General features: G+C 30.2%; 1 protein-coding gene and 1 long non-coding RNA gene across 3 annotated transcripts in view; one reads left to right on the top strand and one right to left on the bottom strand.

Moving 5' to 3' along the window:
* Positions 1-4,413: 4,413 nt before the first annotated feature.
* On the top strand, positions 4,414-7,045 carry LOC129287062 (uncharacterized). The gene is made up of 2 exons (XR_008587585.1): positions 4,414-5,306; positions 6,621-7,045. It is a non-coding gene; the product is annotated as an uncharacterized LOC129287062 (long non-coding RNA).
* A 9,215-nt stretch (positions 7,046-16,260) lies between these two features.
* LOC129287199 (receptor-like protein 34) overlaps positions 16,261-22,581 on the bottom strand; it is a 29,445-nt gene continuing 23,124 nt past the window's right edge. For both annotated transcript variants that reach the window (XM_054923390.1, XM_054923389.1), the window contains exons 6-7: positions 18,896-19,030; positions 16,261-17,676 (exon numbers count right to left, since the gene is read on the bottom strand). In XM_054923390.1, coding sequence (XP_054779365.1) covers positions 16,415-17,676; positions 18,896-19,030 — 1,397 coding nt within the window. In that variant the 3' untranslated portion in view covers positions 16,261-16,414. The remainder of the gene's footprint in view (positions 17,677-18,895; positions 19,031-22,581) is intronic.

The following is a 22,581-nucleotide window of genomic DNA, read 5'->3' as shown; positions in this document are numbered from 1 at the left end:
GGTGTTGTTAATGAAAGATTTCTAGCCTTTAATTAATTATGGCAGCTCACTCAACTTCTCTTCCTTGGCTAAAAAATGCATTTACTTAAGAGAACTATCTTAAGTATCCTAGCTTCACTAATTCAATTTCTTAAGTGCTATTACAAGCCCCTTAGGTAACCTTACTAGCTTAGCTCTAAGATTAACCAAGTGTTTAGCTAAAATTCATTCCCAAGTGCCACTGCCCAAAGCTGTACCTAAGTTTAAAACTATGAAAACTCAAGCAACTCATCATGTATCCACCACACAATTACATACTAGGCTAATACAAGACATTCACCCATTGAAATCACATATTATCATGCAAATTCATGAAGTGGACAAAATTCCAGTAGCACGTAGGTCATGAAATTCAACTCAACAATCTTGTTTCAACATTACAAATTACAAACAATCATGTAACTAAAGTCAAATTGAACTACAATCAACAATAGTCATAGTATTCTAATGGAATTGAAATAAGATGAAAAAATAGTTGAGCTTAGCCAAGTGAAGACTTCAAAACTCCCCTTCTACCAACTCTCCCCTAGGATTCCATGGAGGCTCTAGCTAGAAAACATCAAGAGCACTTTGATTCCTCCATGAACACAACTAGGCTGTGGCATATGCTTCATGCTTCTTGGTGGATTGAGCTTCAAATCTCCTTTTAGTTGCTTGGGGTTGGTTCAGCCTTGAGAGAGGAAAGAATGGTAGAAGAATTGAGTGGATTTGATGGTGAAAAGAGGGAGAAATGGTGGCTGGATGTGCTGTATTGTAGAGAGAAGGAGGAGAAAATGAAAAACACCAAGAACAAGAGAGAGAAAATGTAGAAGATGAATGAGATGATGATTGATCTGATTTGAGGGGGTAAATGGCATGCTCCCCCTTGTTTCCCATCAGCTGAAGGCTTAATTAAAAAATAAGAAAAGAAATTAAAATGAAAATGGGAGCCTTGTCACACTTATAAAGTGGCAACCTCCTATTGATTTGTAGATGATTCTAATGTGTGTGTAATTTTTCATGTGTCATCCACATTATTTAGGCTAATTTTATATCCTAAAAATAGCATAAATCACGTGCAAATGCTCAGCCATTGACCTCAAGAAGTGTTGACTTTAATTGCCCAATTGATGCATAAGTCACATGCCACCTATGTCACATAAATCATATAATTCAATTAAATGGCATGTGATATAATAAAATTTAATTAATGTCCAGAATTAAATTCATAATTATAAAGAAAAATTTATTAAATTAACTAAGTTTTAGGCTGTATAAAATTATATTAAAATTTTTACATAATGGCAAACTGAAAACTAGGTCAAATTAAGACACTTAATAAAGTGTTGACTTTTTATTTAATTACTCCCAAACTAAAATGAATTTTAAAAATATAATTTCACCACTCATCAACTGGACATAAAATGCACTTTGTCAATTTTTCTTGTATATTTTTTCAAAATTTTAATTTTTGGATCAAAATACCCTTAGTGCACTGAACTTAGAAACTTAGGCAAAATTCTTAATTTAATGCGATGTGTGTACTTAAAGGTGATAAATCATTAATAAAAAGGTCCTAATTGACAAATAAAAGTAGGTAAAAAATGTGTTCTATCAAGTGCCTCACTCACTGTTGATTGTCTTAAATTATTTTTTAAAAAAAAATCTCTTGCTCTCTCTTCTTTCTTCACTAGTCACTCTACTATCCCAATTTGTTCAATCTCCCTCGGTGCCTCCTCCCCCAATTGCTCCCCCCACCCCTCTTGGTCAACCCCAACTTCTCCCCCACCCATCTTGGTCCCTCGCTACCAACCTTTCCCTCCCCCCTCCACCCCCAACCCTTTCAGCACACTCATAAACCTAGCCCCCATCCCTTTCTGCCCCTTACCCCTCTTGTCGCCTCCATCCTCCAGCCTTCCCTTTCCCCTCTATCGCCTACCCTCTAACCCCCCTAAATTCCTTCCCCTACCTTTCTCAATGCCTCCCCCTATCCCTCCCTTTTCCTTCGAACCCCCATACCTCTTGGCACACCCCTAAACCCAGCCCCCACCCCTCTTGCCTCCTTCATCCCCACCTCTCCCTTCCCCCTTCACCCCTACCCCTCTTGGCCCCCAACCACTCCCCTCCACCTCTACCCTCTACCACTCTCGGCCTCCTCCCTCTTCCTCATTCTTCCTTAGCACACGTACAAGTACCAATTTTTTAATTTTTAATTTACATATATTAATTAGTTTTTTATTTTTGTTTAATTTACTTTAATTTAATTTACTCTTTAATTTTATTTAATTACCTTTAACTATAGTTTTTTGTATAATTGCTTGTTAGGAGTGGTTGCCTAATGCCCTATGTTATGCTATAAGTATGTTTTTACTTGAATATAATTCACTTATCAAGTTCGATCAACTAACATGCTTGCATTATTATAGGTACCTCCATCATTTGTGTATTACATCAGGCAAAGGTGATAATTTCAGATTTCTTTGCCCTTATCACTTGATGGAGAAAGGTTATAGTCACAACCATTGTTAAAAGTATGACTTTCAACAATGGTTAAACAGATAACCAATGTTAAATACTTTTAACATTAGTTATATGTTTAAACGCTATTAAAAGTCCCCCATTTTTTTAAAATCAAAATCAATGAGTAACTTTTAACAGCAAACTTAGAACCATTATTGAAAGTTGATTTTTAACAGTGGTTTAACAATCGCTGTTAAAAGTCACATACTTTTAACATCCCTTGAAATAATAGCAATTCTGCAATCGCCGTTAAAAGGGTTTTTAACTTCTTGTCAAAAGCCTATCCTATAATAGTGAAGATGATAAAGAAAAGAACAAATCAAATAGTAACAAAATAAATAAAATGATGTTTTTTTTTTTGTTTTTTTATTGAGATTGTGGTTCTCCTATTAGAAGTGATCATATTCTTAGCATAGTTGGACATTAAATATAACACAGATATATCTCTTAGCAACAATTTGAATCTTGATATCACGTTGTGAATTACTAGTCTTTTTTGCTAAAAGAGTAAAGGTGCATTTTTGGCCCTAACACCTTTATTTAATATAATGACTTAAAACTTAAGTAACAAATGAAAAAAGTAAATAATTTAGAAACAAAAAGTAAAGCTTAAAACACTTTGCAAAGCTTACAAAATTAATTGTGATTCTGCCCCTTTTAATAAAAAGAACTCATTCGTTCACATCGGAAGTATAGGCATATAGTGTTCTTGACTTTTCAAGGATTAAAGTTCACTTCCCAAAAGTTGATGTGATGAAAGAGAAATAAAAGTATGTTAGTGATAAGAAGAAGCTTTTCCCTTAGAAGTGGTCCGTTATCACATCAAGGACCATATTTTCCTCATGACTGTATTTTACAGGCCATAAAGTAACCCCAAATAACATGTTGTAGATAAGAAGAAGCTTTGTCACTTATGGAATATAATTTCAATTATTGGACCATATTTTCAATCATTTTCATTGCATTATTTTATTTATGGTCAGTCTGATGGGCCATAGAGAATACCTCCCAAAGAAGGCTAGTGAGAAGAAACTTACGAGTTGTATGGTATATTATGCCTTTACAAGCGCACACGCGCACACACACACCAGTCTTTTGTCTTAACTTGATTGGATGTATTATATCTTTCTATCACCCGTTTGTTGGTACATGGTGTGCTTGACTTGTAAGTATACTTCAAGTCACACTTCATTTCATAAGAAATTGCTTCTAAGTATCTCTTATTGTAAAACTGCTTCCAAATGTTTTACTTGGCTTAAAGAAAAATACCACCTAATTGATGTTAAAAATACATGTAAATATTATAGTTTTTTACATACCATACATACATACATACATTGATGATGTATATTGGCAGAGCCTTGAAATAAGAAAGGTATATTCAATAAAGATACAAGTGAAGTAAAGCATTTCATGATTAATATGAAAATAATTGGAAGCAATGTTGTGCATAATTGCTGCTAAAAGTAGAACAGTTACATAATATTATTGCTATATAAGACATTCACTACATAATCAATTTATTATTTAAATATCTGTTATTACTATAAAGAAAAGAAGTTAAAATTATGCACTTTTAGAGTAACGTAGGGTACCTTAGAAAACACTGATGGAAGGATTTTCAAAGAATGTGTAATGACCCTATATTTTAATTTTAAAAAAATAATAAAAATAATAATAATAATTTTTTATATAAATTATAAAAATGGAGAATGGTGATTCAGTGAAATTTAAAATAATAGTTCACCTAAAATTTTAGAGATTAAATTCTTTTGAGCAATAGGCTAATTTCATTTAGTTTAAAATTATGAAAAATAAAATTTTAAAAGTGCCCATGTCTATTATGTTATTAAAGAAAAATAACGTGTCCTCTTATGTAATTTTCACATTGTCCTTAAGTTCAGGCTTCTTATTCCTCTCCGTCGGTCAGACGCACCGCCTCAAATTTTTCCGTCTCCTCCTTCGGCCTTTTTGAAAGTTCCAGAGCCAAGAGTGGTCGCTACCTCCACCTTCATTATTCCGGTGTCATCCTCGTTGCCGTTGTTGGTGTGAGTGTGTGTTAGAACACCTTCCACCATTGTTAAAGGTCCAGCTCGCGAATTCTTCCTATCCCCTGTTTCGCACTGCCAATCACTCACTTTTCTGAGTGGCTGTTCAGCTCATCTGTCCGTCGCCGGCTATTCTTCCTTGCTGTCGTGATGGGCTTCTGAAAGTGGTGAAGACGTTGGTTTTTCTGTCACTGTTCTCCGCTCTTTCCAGGCGCACAGATAAGGAGAAAAAAAAATCTGGAACCTTCGACTCAGTCTTCGTTTTCATTACTGTCTCCCTTCGTTTCTCTTCATGTTTTCCGGCGATCTTTCACTTCTGTGCCTTCGGCCATCATCTTTCTCTTCTCTCTTCTTTTCTGTTCGGTTGAATTTGGTGATTGAGAGAAGCTTCGAACTCAAGACCCCTGTTATTCTCCATCCTTTTCGTTCTCCTTCCCTGCTGTTTTGTCCGTCGGAAATATCCAAGTTTTCTGTGGATTCACCGCTGACGAGGTTGGAGTCACGATCACTGTGCTTCTCTTTCTCCTCTGTTCGTGTGCGCTGTGGGGTGCTGTCATCGAAGCCTCTCCTTCATCATCTTCCCCTGTTTCAGGTGCTAAAATCCATCTTCCTTCTCTGTCCTTGCTGTGGTATGGAGTGCACCAGACCTTCTTCTTTCTCCTTCATACTCGTGTGATTGCAACTTTCTGTTCACTTGTGCTTCTGTCATCGTGGATTGAGGTAAGGATATCTGAATCTCTTTCTCTCTACTGGTTTTGTGCGTGAATAGGAGAGGCAATAGGATATATAAACAAGTTGAAGATCAAGTTTTAAGAGCATGATTTCTAATATGTTATTCATTATAGTTGTTCGATTCAAACTTAGGAAGGATAAAAGTGGATTTAAATCTTGATCAAGCTTAACTAATTAATTCTTAGTAGGGGGTGGAACATGAGGAGCATAACTGATTTGATTTTCTTTAAGTTTATTATTGATTTGGGTTGAAGAAATGGAATTGGATAGGGGGAAGCATGACACTAGTTTGAGAATTGATGCCTGTAAGATATTTAATAAAATGTCTAAATGTGAGTTTTGACATATTATGGCAAGATATGTGTGGTGAACATATTGGTAATTAAACAATTACTGTTAAAAGAAAACTTTTAGAAAGGAAATTTATGTGAAAGAGGCTTGATAGTTTGTGTTGTTGTGTTAAGCATTAAGGAAGGCATAAAAGGAATGGGAAGGTTTGCTTTTGCTCTTGTTGGATTATTGTTAAGTTAATAATTTGATAAGAAAATAGTTGGCTCTATACGTATAGTTGTGATGTTAGTTGGAATTAATTTAAATGTTCCTAATTGCTTCAGGAATTAATTGATAAGTGAAATTAAAGGAGGAAGAAAACTTATTTGGATTAAAAGAATCTTGTTAATTAATGATGGTTAGCATATTAAGTACTTATTTATTTATATTAAGAGAAGAATAAAACAAGTGATTTAGGATTTTGATTGACTTCTTAGAAAAATTAATGGTACCCTTGGAATTAAGTGAGAAGTTGAAGTGAATCAAGCTTTAGAATCCTTAGAGAATTTTCAGGTAAGTGGATAGCGTCCCAACTAATTATTTTTTTCAATAAAAATTTCCTTTACTAAAATATTATGTTTTTCTAGAAATTATTTTAATAGCATTAATGCGATTATTGGATATTTGTTGATTAACATTTCTTTATTTTATGAAATTAACTTTACCAAATTTGAAATGTTATTTGACCAATTAAGTCAAATTTGAACTTTGATTATAAGATTTTTATTTTATCAAATATTAGATTGATACAGAGAATGATTCATGCGAGTTCAACGTTGGAATTTTTTTAAATAAATGCAAGCATGAGCATCGAATATGAAATTTGATTCTATCAAGTTTTAATGCTTAAAAGTATTCATGCGAGTTTGATTTTGAGAATGAGAAATGTATCTTGAATGTGATGATTTTCTTGCATGTTTGAAAATGATTTTAAAAAGGGACTTTATATAGAACATTGTTTGCTAATGGCAGTTCCGTTAGCCCTTGGCGCGCCATGGTACACCCAGCTAGCAAGGTGTTTATAGGAGGTGCTAGCCTCGTGCAATGGCCAACACACGTGGAACGGAGGGATGGTTATTCGTGAGCATCGTGCTCATGTTTGTTTCGTAGCTTTGGTTGTGTTTTGTTACTTACCCTCGTGGACTATGTGTCCACAGTTGTTTCGTGGCTTCGGCTGCGTTTGGTTACTTACCCTCATGGATTGTATGTCTACGTTTGTCTTCGTGGCAAGAGTCACATTTGGTTATCTGCCCTCGTGAACTTTGTATCCGCGTTTGTTAATTGTTCTGATAAGTCCTTGTAATATGAATTTGATTATTTGATTATTTTACATTCCATTGGTTTTTAATTAGTGAATTATTTATAATTATTTATTTTATTTATTTACTTTCTTGTAATCAAGTGATGATAATCTTTGGTATGATATTTTAATAGTTCAAGATTTTATTTAAACTTTATGAAATTCTTTTATTTTTGAAGTTTATTAAGTTTTTTATGGAAATCGTTGTCTCTTTGAATTGCATGATTGTTTCAAACTTTTCTTTTATTCATGTTCAATTATTTATTATTGGGACGTTATTCACTGGAAAAGATATTTTGATCTCAGATGGTATAGTTGAACTCATGACTCGAGATATCAACTGAGGAGTTTTATTGCTGAATTGAAATAGAAGAATTATTTTAGCCAACTCCTAATTTGATGAAAAATTTGAACTTTATACCTACATTGGCGTCTGGCCTTAGGTGCTCCACGTAAACTACAGGTAGGATCCTCATATTTCTTTTAAAATTGAATATCTGATTTAATATTGTAACAATTTCTAATTACTCTATTAGTGTATTTAACATATTAATTTTAAAATTTCTTCAATCATGGCTTATGGGATATGAGTTTTGTGGCCATATCCCGTGCCAGTCACACTAAATTTTTGGGGGTTTGACCATATGTATTCTTGTGTGTAGCAAAAAAATATATTATTTTATATGAAAGAGCATGAATTGGAACTTTGTTTCTAACATTATCAGAACCATGTTAGTAATTAATTCATAGATAAGTATGTAAATATTCTTTTAAATTTGTAGTTGTTAGGTTATCCAAGTGTGGGTGAATTTAAGAGAATGTAAGAAGTCTCACATTGAATAAAGTTAGGCTTAATATCTAATATAAAATAAAGAGAAAAGACTCATAAATATGAACTTTGAGGTTCTGAGTTAAGATGTGACATTCTTTGGTTACTCTTGCCAATCTCTCCTCTCCTTCCATTCCCAACAAGTGGTGTATTCTATTCTTGGTGCGCCTCCATTCTCCCAAGCTCACTAAACTCTATTACTAATGAGCTTTGATTATGTTTTCTATCCTTTATTGATTTGTTGCCTGCCTGCTTTGGCCCAATTAGTAAAAAGCCCAATTTAAATGGTGTGTGTTGTGTGGTTTATCCTTCTCTTTTGTTTTGTGTGGGTCTATCTTCACAGCCAAACTTTTTATTATTTTCCTTATCATTATATGTTGTCATGTTGTGTATATCAATAAAATACTTATTTACAAGTGGGTCTCATAAATTTGTGAAAATAATCTTAAGTCTCATGAGATGTGGTTGCATTTAATGTACCACGTAAAACAACACAAATTACCATTGGACTCACACTCCTTTAGCAGGAAACATATCTTTCTAATACTATTTTTTTTATGCTCAATCAAAGAGAAAATTTTCATTATGATAATTTATAAACCAAAGTGTGGCTATTTCACGGTCACCATATTAATACAACAACCGACCTAAGTCCATTTCTTGTTCAACACTTAATTTTGCAGAAGTCCAATGTCCTAACCCTAATATCCAAGCAAAGTAGGTCACTTGTGATAGCTTATGTGGCTTGCTTCGGTCGTTTTTTAGGCTGATGAAAATTTGATACATATTTTAGTATACAATAATAATTAACAAATATTTCTCACACACAATATTTTGATAATATCATGCATGTGCGCTCAAACATCAGCATTTGATCCAGTAAATGTGACTCATTTATGGACCAATCAATATTATATATTAATTTTTATACTAATATGTTTTCCCCCCTTAATTCGTAGGTGCTTAATATGTAGGTACATTTAAAAAAGAGTAAGATTATTTTTCCTCCTAAATTTTTTTTAGAACATTGGGCATATGTACTAGAGAGTAGGGCAATATTTTCTCTAAACAATTTTTTAGGAGCAAAATTGTCTTTTCATCATAAATCCATCATTTTCTTCATTTTTTGGTGATGTTGAATAGTTGTGGAGCACACGCATAATTTTTTTTTTAATTACAAAGCACACACAATAATAGTAAGGTATTTTGACCTATTTTGCCAGTAAAATCAAGCCTGGTTCATGTCATTTCTAATCCCTTTAGTCTATGTCAAATGGTTAAAATGGGATCCCTAAGCATGCATCCCACAACTATTCCACATCAATAAATAATGGAGAAAATAATAGGTTTTTGATAGAAAGAGGATTTTGCCCCTAAAAAAATTATTTGGGGGATATTTTCTCACCACTTAGTAGAGCCTACCCGTTGCTTCTAAAAAAATTTTACAGGAAAAATTGGTCTTTAACTTTTTTAAATAAATTATATGTCATGACAGTAGATTTAAAAATTAAGATTTGATTTTTTTTATTTTTTGATTTATAATTTGATTTTTTTTTATTTTTTGATTTATATATAAATCCTTTTAAGTTAATGTCTCACGTAATATCAATAATGATCCGTCAAAAATGAATTTTTATCAAATTAATTAAGAGTAGTATTTATGATTATTTTATATATATGCATCATGGGAAGGAATGAAAGCGTCGCAAGAGAGGTACTAGCTTGACAAACATGAGTGTCTCAAATACCAGCAGCCCCTTCCCTTCATCACGCTCTATCCCTTCATTTCTCTCTCCTTGCGTCACACTATTCCACCCCCCTTAATTAATTAATTTTCATTTTATTTTTTAATAAGGTACAAATGGACTATTTATTCAATATACCACCATGCCCCTGTTTAATTAATATATTCGTTGTTAATAAAAGTTAGTTGAATTGGTTAGGATTTAATTCATGATTCACAAGGCCATTTAAAATTCCTTATGTAAATATCTCTATTTGGACTCCAAGGCATACCTTGGTCTTAGTAAGCCCTTAGGTGGTCAAAATTCAACTACGAACCCAGATAACAAAAAAAATTCAACTAGTAACCAGGTAGTCTCTTATATGCCTTCGCAACAATTAGCTTTTGAGCATTGCCTAAAGGTTAAAAGTTTAATCTATTTACACATAACCTATAATAATAATAATAATAATAATAATAATAATAATATTCTTCACAAAATGATATTATTATTTAATTGTTAAAGTAAAAACGCCTGATCCTACAACATTGTTTGGTTTAGTTGTGTTTTTCATTCCCAAAAAACAAATATAAATAGAATATATTTTAATATCATGGTGGAAAATCCTATCGTGTAAGCTCATAAAAAGGGCATATTAAAAAAAAATACTATTTGGACACATAAATCTTAATCCATGAGAAGTCAACACATTAAATAAATTGATGAAGGATTCGTGTCAACGTACTTTGGGGAAATAAATAAATAAATTCCACAATTACATAACTGCAAAGGTTAACAGTTATGACGTTAACAAAGTGGATGGTTTCTATTTTGATTTTAAACTTTTCATGGATAATATGTAATTGACTCAAAGATGCTGTATTATAATATGTGCAATATGATGCACAAATATGTTACGCGATTGAAACAAATTCAGAAACAGGGTGTAATAATTTGGATCCAAACCAGTCTAAGCTATTGAATTATATGTCCAAAAACTCAAATAACAAACAGCCCACAGATAATAACTCTTTCGCTTACTTATTCTTATTACGAGTCTTCAGTAGCATCTTGGAATAGTATAGGTTCAAAATGACATTTTTATGCTAAATGGAAATTATTCAGATGATACAAAGTCAAAAAAAACGTGAAATACACATTAAGTTGTTATTTTCACCTCAAACCTCGTTCTCCATAAGCTCGTTCCATTGCTTAGTGAGCTTACACATAACTACTCTTTCAGAATAAAAAAAGGTGATTAAGCTTTTGCAAAGATGATGAAATGACAATACATTAATATGTGATATGATAAAACGTAATATTTAAATTCTTCTACACTAATGGCTGGCTGCTGGTTTAGTATTTTCCCCGTTTTGGCCAAAAACAAAAATTATTCAACACTATAAGAACTTTTGTTTATTGAAATCTTAGAGTACTGAGGTCTTGCATTTGGATGTATGGGAATTTGAATTTGAATTTGAACCAAATCCCCATGTAGATACAAACAAGTATATAAATTTGGATTTGATTTATATCCATGTTTTATTACAACTTTTTTGTAATTTTAAATTTCTTATACATTATAGTTATTTGAAATATAATTTCAACTACTCCAACTTTCTTGTTTTCTTTATATTTTTATTATTGGTGCCTCTAGTACTTTCATATCTTCTCTCATATTTTGTTCTCATCTCTTATCAATTAAAAATACAAAAGTAAGATGCTCGCTTTTAATCTTCCATTTTTGCTTCAAATCTTAGCTCATCTATCTTATTTCTTTGAAATTTTTTACATTATCCAATCAAATAATTTTAAATTTATGGATTTTAAATGTGAGATTTTAAATCTAAAAGTCAAATTAATTCATCAATCCAAATGTTATGTAATGGATTTGTTAATAAACACAAGAAAAGCATCATCAACCCCACATTGTTTTACATAAACGTCAAATATTAGTCACTGAATTCTCATGAACCACCTAAATCAAGTAAAACCATACTCTATATATATATATATATATATATGATCATAGCTAGAATCAGGTCTTTGATATGTTTACAGGCCTCAAGGTAATTACTTGCTCTTCTCGATCCTCCTTATCCTTCTCACCAAATATGATAAAATTTATGCTTAAATTGAGACGGCACATTGAGATGATGTTACAAGTCAACAAAGTCAATTTCACTTAGTAGCATTACCATATCCTCAATTTCTCCAGCTTCATTGGCTTCCTAATAGGTCAACACACAACAACAATGCACAAATTCTCCCACCTTGTTTTGTCTATGTTGGATTAAAATTCAACATATGAGACCACACATATAAATATTAAAAATGTGAGGTCATTATTTTTAATTAAGCTTAAATAAAGTGATCTATTTGAAAAAAGTTTAAAGGCTTATGTTGTATAATTGTCATAGAATTAATGTATAGTGACTGAAGTGGTATTTATAATTTGTTGAGGGGCTAAATCATATATCACAAACTTAAGTCTGTAAAGAGAGGTCATAGTCACTGGATTAGCGGGTGAGTTGGAACGTTCTCCATTTCCCTTGAAAACATTCAGAAATTCTCTCTATTCTCTATTGACTATCCAGAAAACACACTAGTTCATGAAATTGAATGCCAAATTAATGCAATGAATTCAGGTATACTACCACTTTCAATTTCTTCTATTCTTCTTAATTAATATCGAGTTATATTCAAGTTTATGGATTTGGTTGTAACTATTTTGTAGTTTAAGTATGAACTTGACTGATCAAGAACAATCATTCCAATAAATAGACCATCCTATTGAGCCATGAATTCATTCTTACTGGCCCCTTGTAGTGTCCTTATCTCCATATCTTTCTCATGGCCTAAGCAAGCTATCAACTTCATTGATAAAAATACCATTTGGAGAAACCTTTTGAAGCCAGTGGAAATAGGGCTCGATAACATTCCTCTTATCTTCTCCTCAGCATAGATGTGATCGTAGACATTGGAACATTGATGAAACTTGCTCTAACTTGCATTTGCAGTGCATGCATGACTATAGCTCTTGGGGTGATTCTTTAATTTCTTTTGATGCACCAATATCTGCAAATGCGACCATGTAAAATTAAGTGCATCTCATATACTCATTGTCGGGATCTTCCTGCCAACACAACATTAAACTTGGGGTAACAGCAAAAAATGATATAACAAAGAAGCTACCATGTAAAACATCTTATATATAGTAAATATACGATTTTTTTACTATTCATGGAATAGTTGAATGAATAGTAGTAGCGAGGCCCAGTGTTTCTTTTTTAAATGCAATGATATGTTTTTTTAACATTTTTTTGTTTAGCACTGATTTAAATTTTCTACAACTTCTATAATATATGTATGACTTGTTATTTTTTTATTCATGGTAATTGATTACCAATTAGCCTACATTAATTCATATTCTGATTTACTTTTTGCTCTCAATTTTTTTTTTGTTAATGAGTCTTGTGGTCATTAGATATAACGAGATATAAATGTGATAAAAATTAAGTATAAGGATAATGGTTATTCAAAAAAATGATTTTATAATATGGTAGAATGATTTTATGAGATAATGAAGAGTGTGTTGATATACTAACAAAATAAGCTACTTAGAGGGCTATATGATTGTAATATTATTGATATTAAGTGTACAGTTGTTAAAAATTACTTCTATTGACTTATTGAAAATTTTAATATATAAATGAGCCCAAAAGTACTTATCTAAAATTCTCTTATGAAAATTCAAAAAAAATATACATTTATTTTTAAGGGAAAATCTCAGTCCTAAAGTTTGGATTCAATTGTAACTCAATCCCTAAACTTTGACTCTTGCAACTTAGTTCTTATATTTTGAATCATTTAAATATTGGTCCCAATATCTTAAAAAATAAAATTATAAAGATTAAAATTATGTTAAAATTTATTACTAATATTTTATAATCTGTATAAATATTATAAATATTAAAATTTTAAAATATTTTTAATGTTTTTCATTTTATTTTTTAAAAATATAAGGACCAATATTTAAATGGTTGAAATTAGAGGGACTGAGTTGCAAGAGGCAAAATTTAGGGACTGAGTTATAACCAAGTTAAATTATAAGGATTGAATTATTACGAGTCAAGATTTAGGAACTGAGTTATAACAAAATCAAAACTAAATGGATTGAGTGATTAATTTTTCCTTTAACTAAATTTCAAAAAAAAAAATATAACAACACTCCCTTGGTTAACATACGATAGCAAAATCTTGCTTTTTTATATAAAAAAATCTTGAAAAAAAAAAAAAACCGTCTCGCAGGGGGCTAAATCTAGTTAGTTGGAGAAGTGCCCAAGCTCAATATACAATAGCAAAATCTTGCTTTTTTTATATAACATGACTTGAATTCCTCGATCAGAGTGTTCTATCAATTCAAACACCATTCATAATAAAAGAAATATTGAATACAAAAATTATCATGAAAACAAATTTTTCTTTCTTGAAAACTATAAGACCTGGTACTTCTACAAAAAAAAAAAAAAAAAAAAAAAACTCATCGGAGCTTTTCCTGTTTTTTCGTTTTTGTTAAATCTAGTCAGCCTCAGACCAGCCCTAAAAGAGAGTTAGTGAGTGATGTGTGTGCGTCTGTGTAAAAGATGATGTCGGATTTGTGAGCATTGAGCAGACCTAAAAATAAAAATCAATTTTTCATCTCCTTAAGAATAATGTTGATTGGAAACATGAACCTTTTGAAACACTTCAGGGTAAGTATTCCATTTACTTAATTGTTGATATTTTATTTTTTTGTTATCGATATTGTTTTAAATTTTTGAGAATTATATTGAAGGTAGATTAAAATTCAGATTAAAATAAGTAAAACGTGAAATTTGTACATAAATTTGATACACAAGGATTGGAATTTTATTCCAACATGCAGGTAGACATTATTTGAATATGTCTGTCATTATTTGAATATGTCTGTCATTATTTGAATGAGATAAATCAATTTTGTCCCAGCTAGCTCTCCAATATTCATATATATATATATGTGTGTGTGTGTGTGTGCTTCATAAATTCACAAATGTATTAAAGATAACATTCCTAATATTCTTTTACGGGAGCACATTTCTCATAACACATGTAATATTATTTAATTAATAAATTTAATGCTTACATTTAATGCTTGATCATGTCTAAAAATTAATAAAAAATCAATCTATTAAAAAAAATAGAAAATCACATCACTGACACAAAACTCTTCGACTAGGTTCACAACTAAGTACCTATAAGCTGGATTTCGGACTAACAAAGTTTTAAATTTTTATCAAATTTCAAATAATAAATTATTTTTAAAAAGTGACATTTTTTAGAAACATTTAAAAGAGATGTTTGAAATTAAGATTATTTTTAATCTACATTTTTCGTTTATAAAAAAAAAATACTAAACTGGTAAGAACAAATTATATTAAATTTGGACCACGTAGATGTTAAGCATGAAATCCAATTAGTAAGATCTCTCGTTCTTGTCCTTAACCTGCTTAGCTCTCAAGGAAACTCTCTTTCTCTAAAAAGCCTATCAAGTGACATCAAACAAATTAAAATTATAGTTATGTTTGAATCAATGGGAATTTTGATTTGAACTTGGATTTAGACCAAATTTTCCATTTAGATACATAAAAATATATGGATTTAGAATTGAAAGTTTTTAGATGTACGTTATAGATGAGATCTTTTTTGCAAGTTGAATGTAGTAATTAAATAAAATTTTTCTTTATTATTGACTCATGATATTATTCCACGATAGTTAATCGCTTGTCATATGAAGACAGAGGAAGATGTAGATGCCGCAATTTAATTCCAATGGTTACTCAAAAAACTTATCAAAATGCCATGGTTCTTTTTAATAAATATCAGTTTGATGCTATGATTTTTTTTTTGCAATGTAATTTGTTATCTGATAGCAAAATTGTAATATGTACGCACAACACAGCTCTTAATTAATGGAATCATGCTGCTCTCAAGTTCCTTTATTAATTAATTTTGTAATAACCAATAACAAAAAAGGAAAAATAAAACTAATTAAAATTTCAAGATATATATATATATATATATATCAATCAAGAATAAGGACTGGGATTATCGATTCAATTTCATTTCTAGCAAAGAAGCCATCATGTTGAATGTGCATATCTATTCTAATAATATGTAACAGTTTCGCGTAAACAGGGGAGACATTTCATGAAACATGGGAGTCTTATAATTCTCTAGATAGTTTGCAATATGCACACTCTCTCTCTAAACAATTATGATCATATTAATACACACACATATTCCTCAAGAGAAGGAAACTGATTGAACATATATATATATATATATTGATTTTTTTATTTTTTTATTGTGTTGTTATTATGACCCTCAAGGACATTAGAATCCTAAGTGCTAGATGACTTAATCAACTTAATGAAGGTTTAAATTAAAGAACCAAACAATTTAACTTATTGATATATTTCATCTCTCTTTTCCCACCCCTTTATTAATCAGGGGTGATAGAACTATTGATCTTTACACTCACCCTGTCCTACTCTTTCTACCAAGCAATTCCTAGGCAATATTTCATCTCTTCTATTTACTAAGAAAAACAACCATTCAAGAAATTATTGTAGCATAAAGCTAAAAATATTTACTATTATCTCTCCCAATTTCTAAAAGATACTCAACAAAAAGCAATTATTGTAGCAAAGAGAAAAATATTACGATTTGCAATTACCATAGCTAAGAGAAATAGACTTTGATCTCCTCACAACTTTGATACAAATATTGGACACAAAACACAAGAACTTGAACATTTAACAAGAAGGGAAAAGATAAAAAAGAAAATTTAAGATAGAAGAGAAAATTTGAAACCTATATCAAAAATTAGCTTCTATGAATGACGATTTCTAACCCTCCTCCTCCTTTTCTTTAGTGGACCATCCACCAAACTTGCAAGCCTTTGAGGTTTACCTGTAAATATCACAACCCAAAACATTGTTGATCCCAAAAAGGCTCCACATACATACCCTAGCAAGATAGGTTTCCATCCAAATTCAAATATATCTTCAAAACTTGAACTTTGTTGTGGTGATTGCCTTTCCCTATTGGGGTTGCAAGGGATCATTAGTTGAAAACCATGCAATTGCTTGTTTCCTTCAAAGGAATCACTTGTGAAAGTTTCAAATTGTTGACCCCTAGGAATGCAACCTTCAAGTTGGTTCCGTGAAAGGTTTAAGATAGATAAGAAGTTGAGATTAATCAACTCTATAGGAATTTTTCCAATAAGCTTGTTTGATGACAAGTCCAGCCATTCTAAATTTCTCAAATTTCCTATTGAGTTTGGAATTACACCAATGAGCCTATTATGAGAAAAATTAAGCCCCTTCAATGCTCTAAGCTGCCCAATAGATATTGGAATCTCTCCCTCAAACATGTTATTAGATATATCAATGCATATAAAAATAGTCAAGACCTTTTCCATATGAATATCATGTCCTTTCAAGGTCACCTCGATGGAGTCATGATATATTCCTGAGTAAGTAGATTGATTATAACCCATATATTCTAAACCAAGTTCTACCTCTTGATTTTTCATAGCATCAAAGGATTCGAAGTATGTTTCAAGTAAAGGGCCACTCAACTTGTTGTTGGATATGTCAAAAACTCTCAACTTTGTGAAGGCATAGTTGGATTTTCTGTTTAAATTAGGGATGAAACCATGTAACTTATTCTCTCTAAGAACAAGCACTTGCAATTCTTTGAGGTCTTGAACCCAATGGGGAAATGTATCATGAATGCCATTTCTGCCAAGATCTAAAACCTCTAAATTATTGCAATGGACCAAAGATTGAGGCAACAAGCCATATAGAAGATTGTCATTAAGATTTAAGGTCCTCAACTTGTTTCCCACCTCAAATGTTTCTGGTATGGTGCCATAAAAGCTATTGCTTTGCAAATCCAACACATAAAGAGTAAGGGTAGAGCTCCCAATGCAGCGTGGAATTTGGCCACTGAAGTTGTTGTGGGATAAGTTGAGAACTCCAAGTGAGCTAGAATTGCAAATTGTAGAAGTGAGCTCTCCTTGAAGCAAATTGGAACTCAAGTCAATGAAACTCATGTTTTCCCCAAAGAAGTGGTCGAATTGCATGGTTCCTGTGAGAAAGATTAAGTATCTAAGCTTCCTCCATTTTTATACTTTTAAAATAATATTTCTGTTTACTATGAGTTTTTAATTCCTATGTAATAAATGTATAGAAATAAAAGAGAAAAATCACATAATTTGAATTTTAATGAAATAAAATAAATCGAGTTGTTGCATAAATTACAATGAAATAAATAAGAAAAAAAATCACAACTCTGATCTAATATGTATTAAACTCCATCACACAAAATTATTATATATTATTAACCTTGACATGTTTACAAATAAGTATAAAACGTTGGATCTACCGAAAAATCTTCTTACATATGCGGGTGAAATCAAGTAATAGGAAAAGGGCCAAGGAAAAAAAATCAACTAATACTCTTTGATCCTATCAGAGGAACATAACAACATTTCATGTCTTTTTAATGTCTAGACGTGAAAATTTAAATTTATTTTTGTCTTTGAAAAGGTTTTAAAATGAAAAGAATTAAGAAAATCATAAATTATCCTTGGAGTGCCAGGCTAGTGGACTTTTTAAAAATTTAATGTTTTTTAAACAGTAATTATTAAATAATTATTTAATTCAAATTATTTTTAAATAAAAAAGGAAAAATTAAAAAGAAGTTAATAAAACACGTGGATCTATTGTACATGAGATGGAGGATTTTTATAAATAGAACACGAATGATGTGTGTGCAAGTGGAATTGAAATTTTCTACTTTTCATGTTACAAATATCATGTGGTCCCATCAATTCATAGCCACGTCCTTATGTTATATTGAGATTGTAATCATGAGCCATATATAGGTTTTTCAATATATTTACAAGGCTCTAAAATTGAAATTAACGATGAATACATCATAGGTGTAAAGAAGGCTAAAATTTTTGTTTTTATTTAAGGAATTAAAATAATTTCAGTTGCAGATTCTGGAAATAATTTATAGAATATAAGCATTTTTTGGGCAACACCCTCCTATATATAAAATAAATAAATTGACTTTTTTTGCAGAAGCCTGCACGTGTACGAACTTTTAATGACGTAAAAATTCAAAGTTATTGGTTTAGAAATTGGATTATGTTAAACATGTCAAGTATAGTATAATTTTTATTTTTAAAGGAATTTCATTTAAAAATTTTACAAACAATATAGAACAAGCGTAAATAATAAATGAAAAGTTTGTTAAAGTATAAAATGAAAATTTTGCAAACAATAAAGAATAAGCGTACCTGTAAAGAAGTTGTCTTCAAGGAGTATATATGCCAACGACATCCCATTAAAAGTAATGGGTCCACTCAAGTGATTTGATCCCAAATTCAAGACTTCAAGTTTAACAAGATTTCCTATTTCCTTGGGTATAAAACCTAGAATCACAAAAATTGATAGGTAATAGCATTTTTATTACAGAATGAACTTATAAAAAACGTAAAATTTTTATCACAATAAACATGTATTACAATTACTTCAAAAGATTGATGAGCCTTTAGATCCGTTTGGATTAACAATTATAGCAAAAAAAGTGATGACAGTTGTTTTCTTAAGAAAACATAAAAAGTCTTTTGAAGACAAATAACACGCGTAAAAATACCAAAATAAAAACAAAAGAAAATGATCTAGACAAATGACCCAGGTCCTCTACATGATCCTTGAAGGATTAAATCCGGCAAATCAAATAGACAAGTACGTAGAACAACGACAATTATATATATTAAAAATAATCTAAAGCATATCTAACAAACTTTTATATGACAAATTCAATAACCCAAGTAAAGATAAGCTGTAAATTTCTGTTGAAGTCATTCCTAAAAATTTGTTGCCCACAACTTAGTTTATAAATTGATATAATTTTTTTTTGTTACTTTTTCTCCTATTTATTTAAATTTGTATACTTTTCTCTCTCCCTGTCATTCTTTTTTTTTTTACTCAACCTTTTCTCTTTCATCTGATCTTATCCTTATTATGGAATGATTCAAATGAAGTTTTAATGTCATGTTATGAGTTTCTAAAAGCTTTATGTGAAGTTCTTCCATTTTATCATGATATGTTATTATATAAAGTTTTATGTAAAGTTCTTCCATGGTACCATGATATGTGTATCATGCCATACTTGTTAGTTATGTTTAATATTTAAATAGATCATGCTATCTGGAATGGTTGTGTTGCCATTGAGAATTTATGTCTTACTCCCAATTACTAACCATGTTAGGTGGAAATTTAACAATAACAAGAAGGAAGAAGAATTCAAAGAATAAAATAAGTGGCACAAGATTGCGAAGTTGGAGACTCATATTTTAAATCACATAAATTTATTTGATTTATATAAATGCATTCAAAAATAATGTTATGCATCCTTTACATGTCTAGAGTAATAAAGCATAAGTTGAAGCTATAGAAATTTCCTGGAGCTATGATTTAATTAAGCATGTAAGTATCATACTGGCCTGACACAGGATTTTCTGAAGGTCTATTAATGTTTCATTAAAATGTTTACAGTAAATGGACTCTTTTGAATCTGATAATTTTCTACTCATAATACAGACATCCTAATATTTCTAGGAAGTTTAAAACCGAATCAATTGGAGCTCTGTAGCTTGAGTTATTAATTTTCTAAGTGAAGTGTTAGAATTAGTCATGAAAACAGAGCAACTTAAGTGAATGTATTAAATGTACTAGTTAGCCCAATCAAAATCTTGTCTTATTTTTTTTTTCCTCATCTAGAGGGCTCGTTAAGGTTTAAAATGAATGAAGAATCATGTCAAATCAGTTTTGTGTAATTAGTTATGAATTTGTACATTTAAGGTGCAGATTCTGTCCAAGAAACAGAGCTAGTTTAGAAAAGCCATAAACTGTATTGTTTAGCATTAGTAAAAGCCATAACCACACTTTAGATCATCCTCATATGAATTCTTTAGATTTAATTATGATTTTTCAAAATTCAGAAAAAAATTCTAAACTTACTAAATGAACTGTAACTCGATGACTAATTTGCAATTTTTAATTCTTGGGCTTCAAGTTCCATTTCACCTAAACCATGTTACTTCTAATTACATAACAAAGCTGTTAAAAGTGAGGATGTAATGTTGCATTTTTTGGTAGCATTTTATTTTTTTAATTTCATTACTATAATTTGTAAGTGATTTCTTGTACGTATTTAAATATGTTTTTGTTTATATATAATAAATAAGATGAACACAACTCCAAACTTGTCTGTATTTTAATGTTATTTTGATATAAAAATATTCAATCACACAAAAATTATCAATTATCATTAAATCTAGTATGTTTAAGAGTAAGTCTAAAAATGATGTTAAATAAAACAAAAATAACTTAATTAATACTCTTTTCAACCCCATACCATTTAATGAATTTGCAAAATAAAAAATTGAAAAAAAATAAGTTAAACTGATAAAGAATTCAATAAGGAAAGAAAAAATATAAAAATAAAGTTAATAGCAGACGCATAAAATTTATAAAATGAAAGTAATGGTATTTTAGGTTTAATCCATTTCAATATTTATAAACAATATGAAATTATGAATGAAATGATGAAATACAAAATATTATTTTAGATATGCTCCATTTCAAAAATGAGATTTAAAGAAAAGGAAACATAAACATAATTAAGTGTATACCTGTAAATGAGTTACTATCCAAATCCAAATATATTTCTTTTAATATCATATATAGTTTTAAAACTTATATATAATAAATAACAAAATGCGCATCTCCAAACTTGTCTGTATTTTAATGTAAATTTAATATTAAACTTACACCATCTTGCAAAAATTATCAAATGTTATTAAATCTGATATCATATATAATAAATATCACAGTTCATAGTCTTTTGTTATTTTGGGCTTGTAATCACTAGGTAGCTATATAAATGAAACATTAAAGACTTCTAATAAAGGAAATTGATGACACATTTCTCTTGGCAAATTACTATTTAAATGATTCATGCACAAATTAATCCCTCTCAAATAAGCATATTCCAAATAAAGAAAGGAATTCCACCTATAAAAAAATACAAAATATTTGTTTGTTAATTAGAAATCTCATGAATTCATTTTGTAATTAGTTTTTGTTAATAGAGTCTTGAAATTAATAGAAAATAAAATATTTTGTCTTTGGAAAGAAAGTTAAATGGGACTCTTTCAATATATCAATTAAAATTGCACACTAAATTTCTTTCAAAGAAGAGATATGGTGAAATAGATTATGAAATTAATTTTCCTTGTCTAAACAGAACAATCAAATTATTTATATTTTGCACTAAAGTGATTTAATATTTACAAGGCTCTAACTTTAAACTTAATGGATGAATATCGTAGTATCTTATCAATTTATAGTATTAGTAAATAATAATTTTCTATCTTTTATGTATATTTATTCTAATACATTGATTGATATGACATCATAGGTAACAACAAATAATAAAAAGTCATTCTTTTTATATATAATCCACACAATTCATTATATTTTATAGGAGAAATCACATTCGAGGACCCAAAAAGAAAGTTATTCACAAATAAAGACCAATGACAAGTCTCATTAAAAAAAAAAAGCATATATTCTCATTTTAATAACAATTCATTCCATATTGATCCTTATTTATGAATAATTATCTTCTTAGGTTCTTGGTGTGATTTGCCCTATTATATATGAGAGGTGACATTGGATAATAATATTTGCAAACAATATTACAAGGCACTATCTACGTTCTTCAATTTTCCTATTGGTAAGGAATTAAATAATTCATAAAAACTACACACACTAAATGTGTTGGCCCACATTTAAATAGTTTAATAGCAAAATTAAAAGTCTAGCCTAGTATATTGTTAGAGAATACGCATATTAAAACAATATTTCAATATTCATGCATATGCATCAACATATCATGGATATAATTAAAATG

This window comes from Prosopis cineraria, unplaced genomic scaffold (assembly GCF_029017545.1).
Source record: "Prosopis cineraria cultivar Desert tree isolate PC_DT_omini unplaced genomic scaffold, ASM2901754v1 PC11, whole genome shotgun sequence".
NCBI lineage: Eukaryota > Viridiplantae > Streptophyta > Magnoliopsida > Fabales > Fabaceae > Prosopis > Prosopis cineraria.
This window is presented reverse-complemented; position numbering and strand designations above follow the sequence as displayed.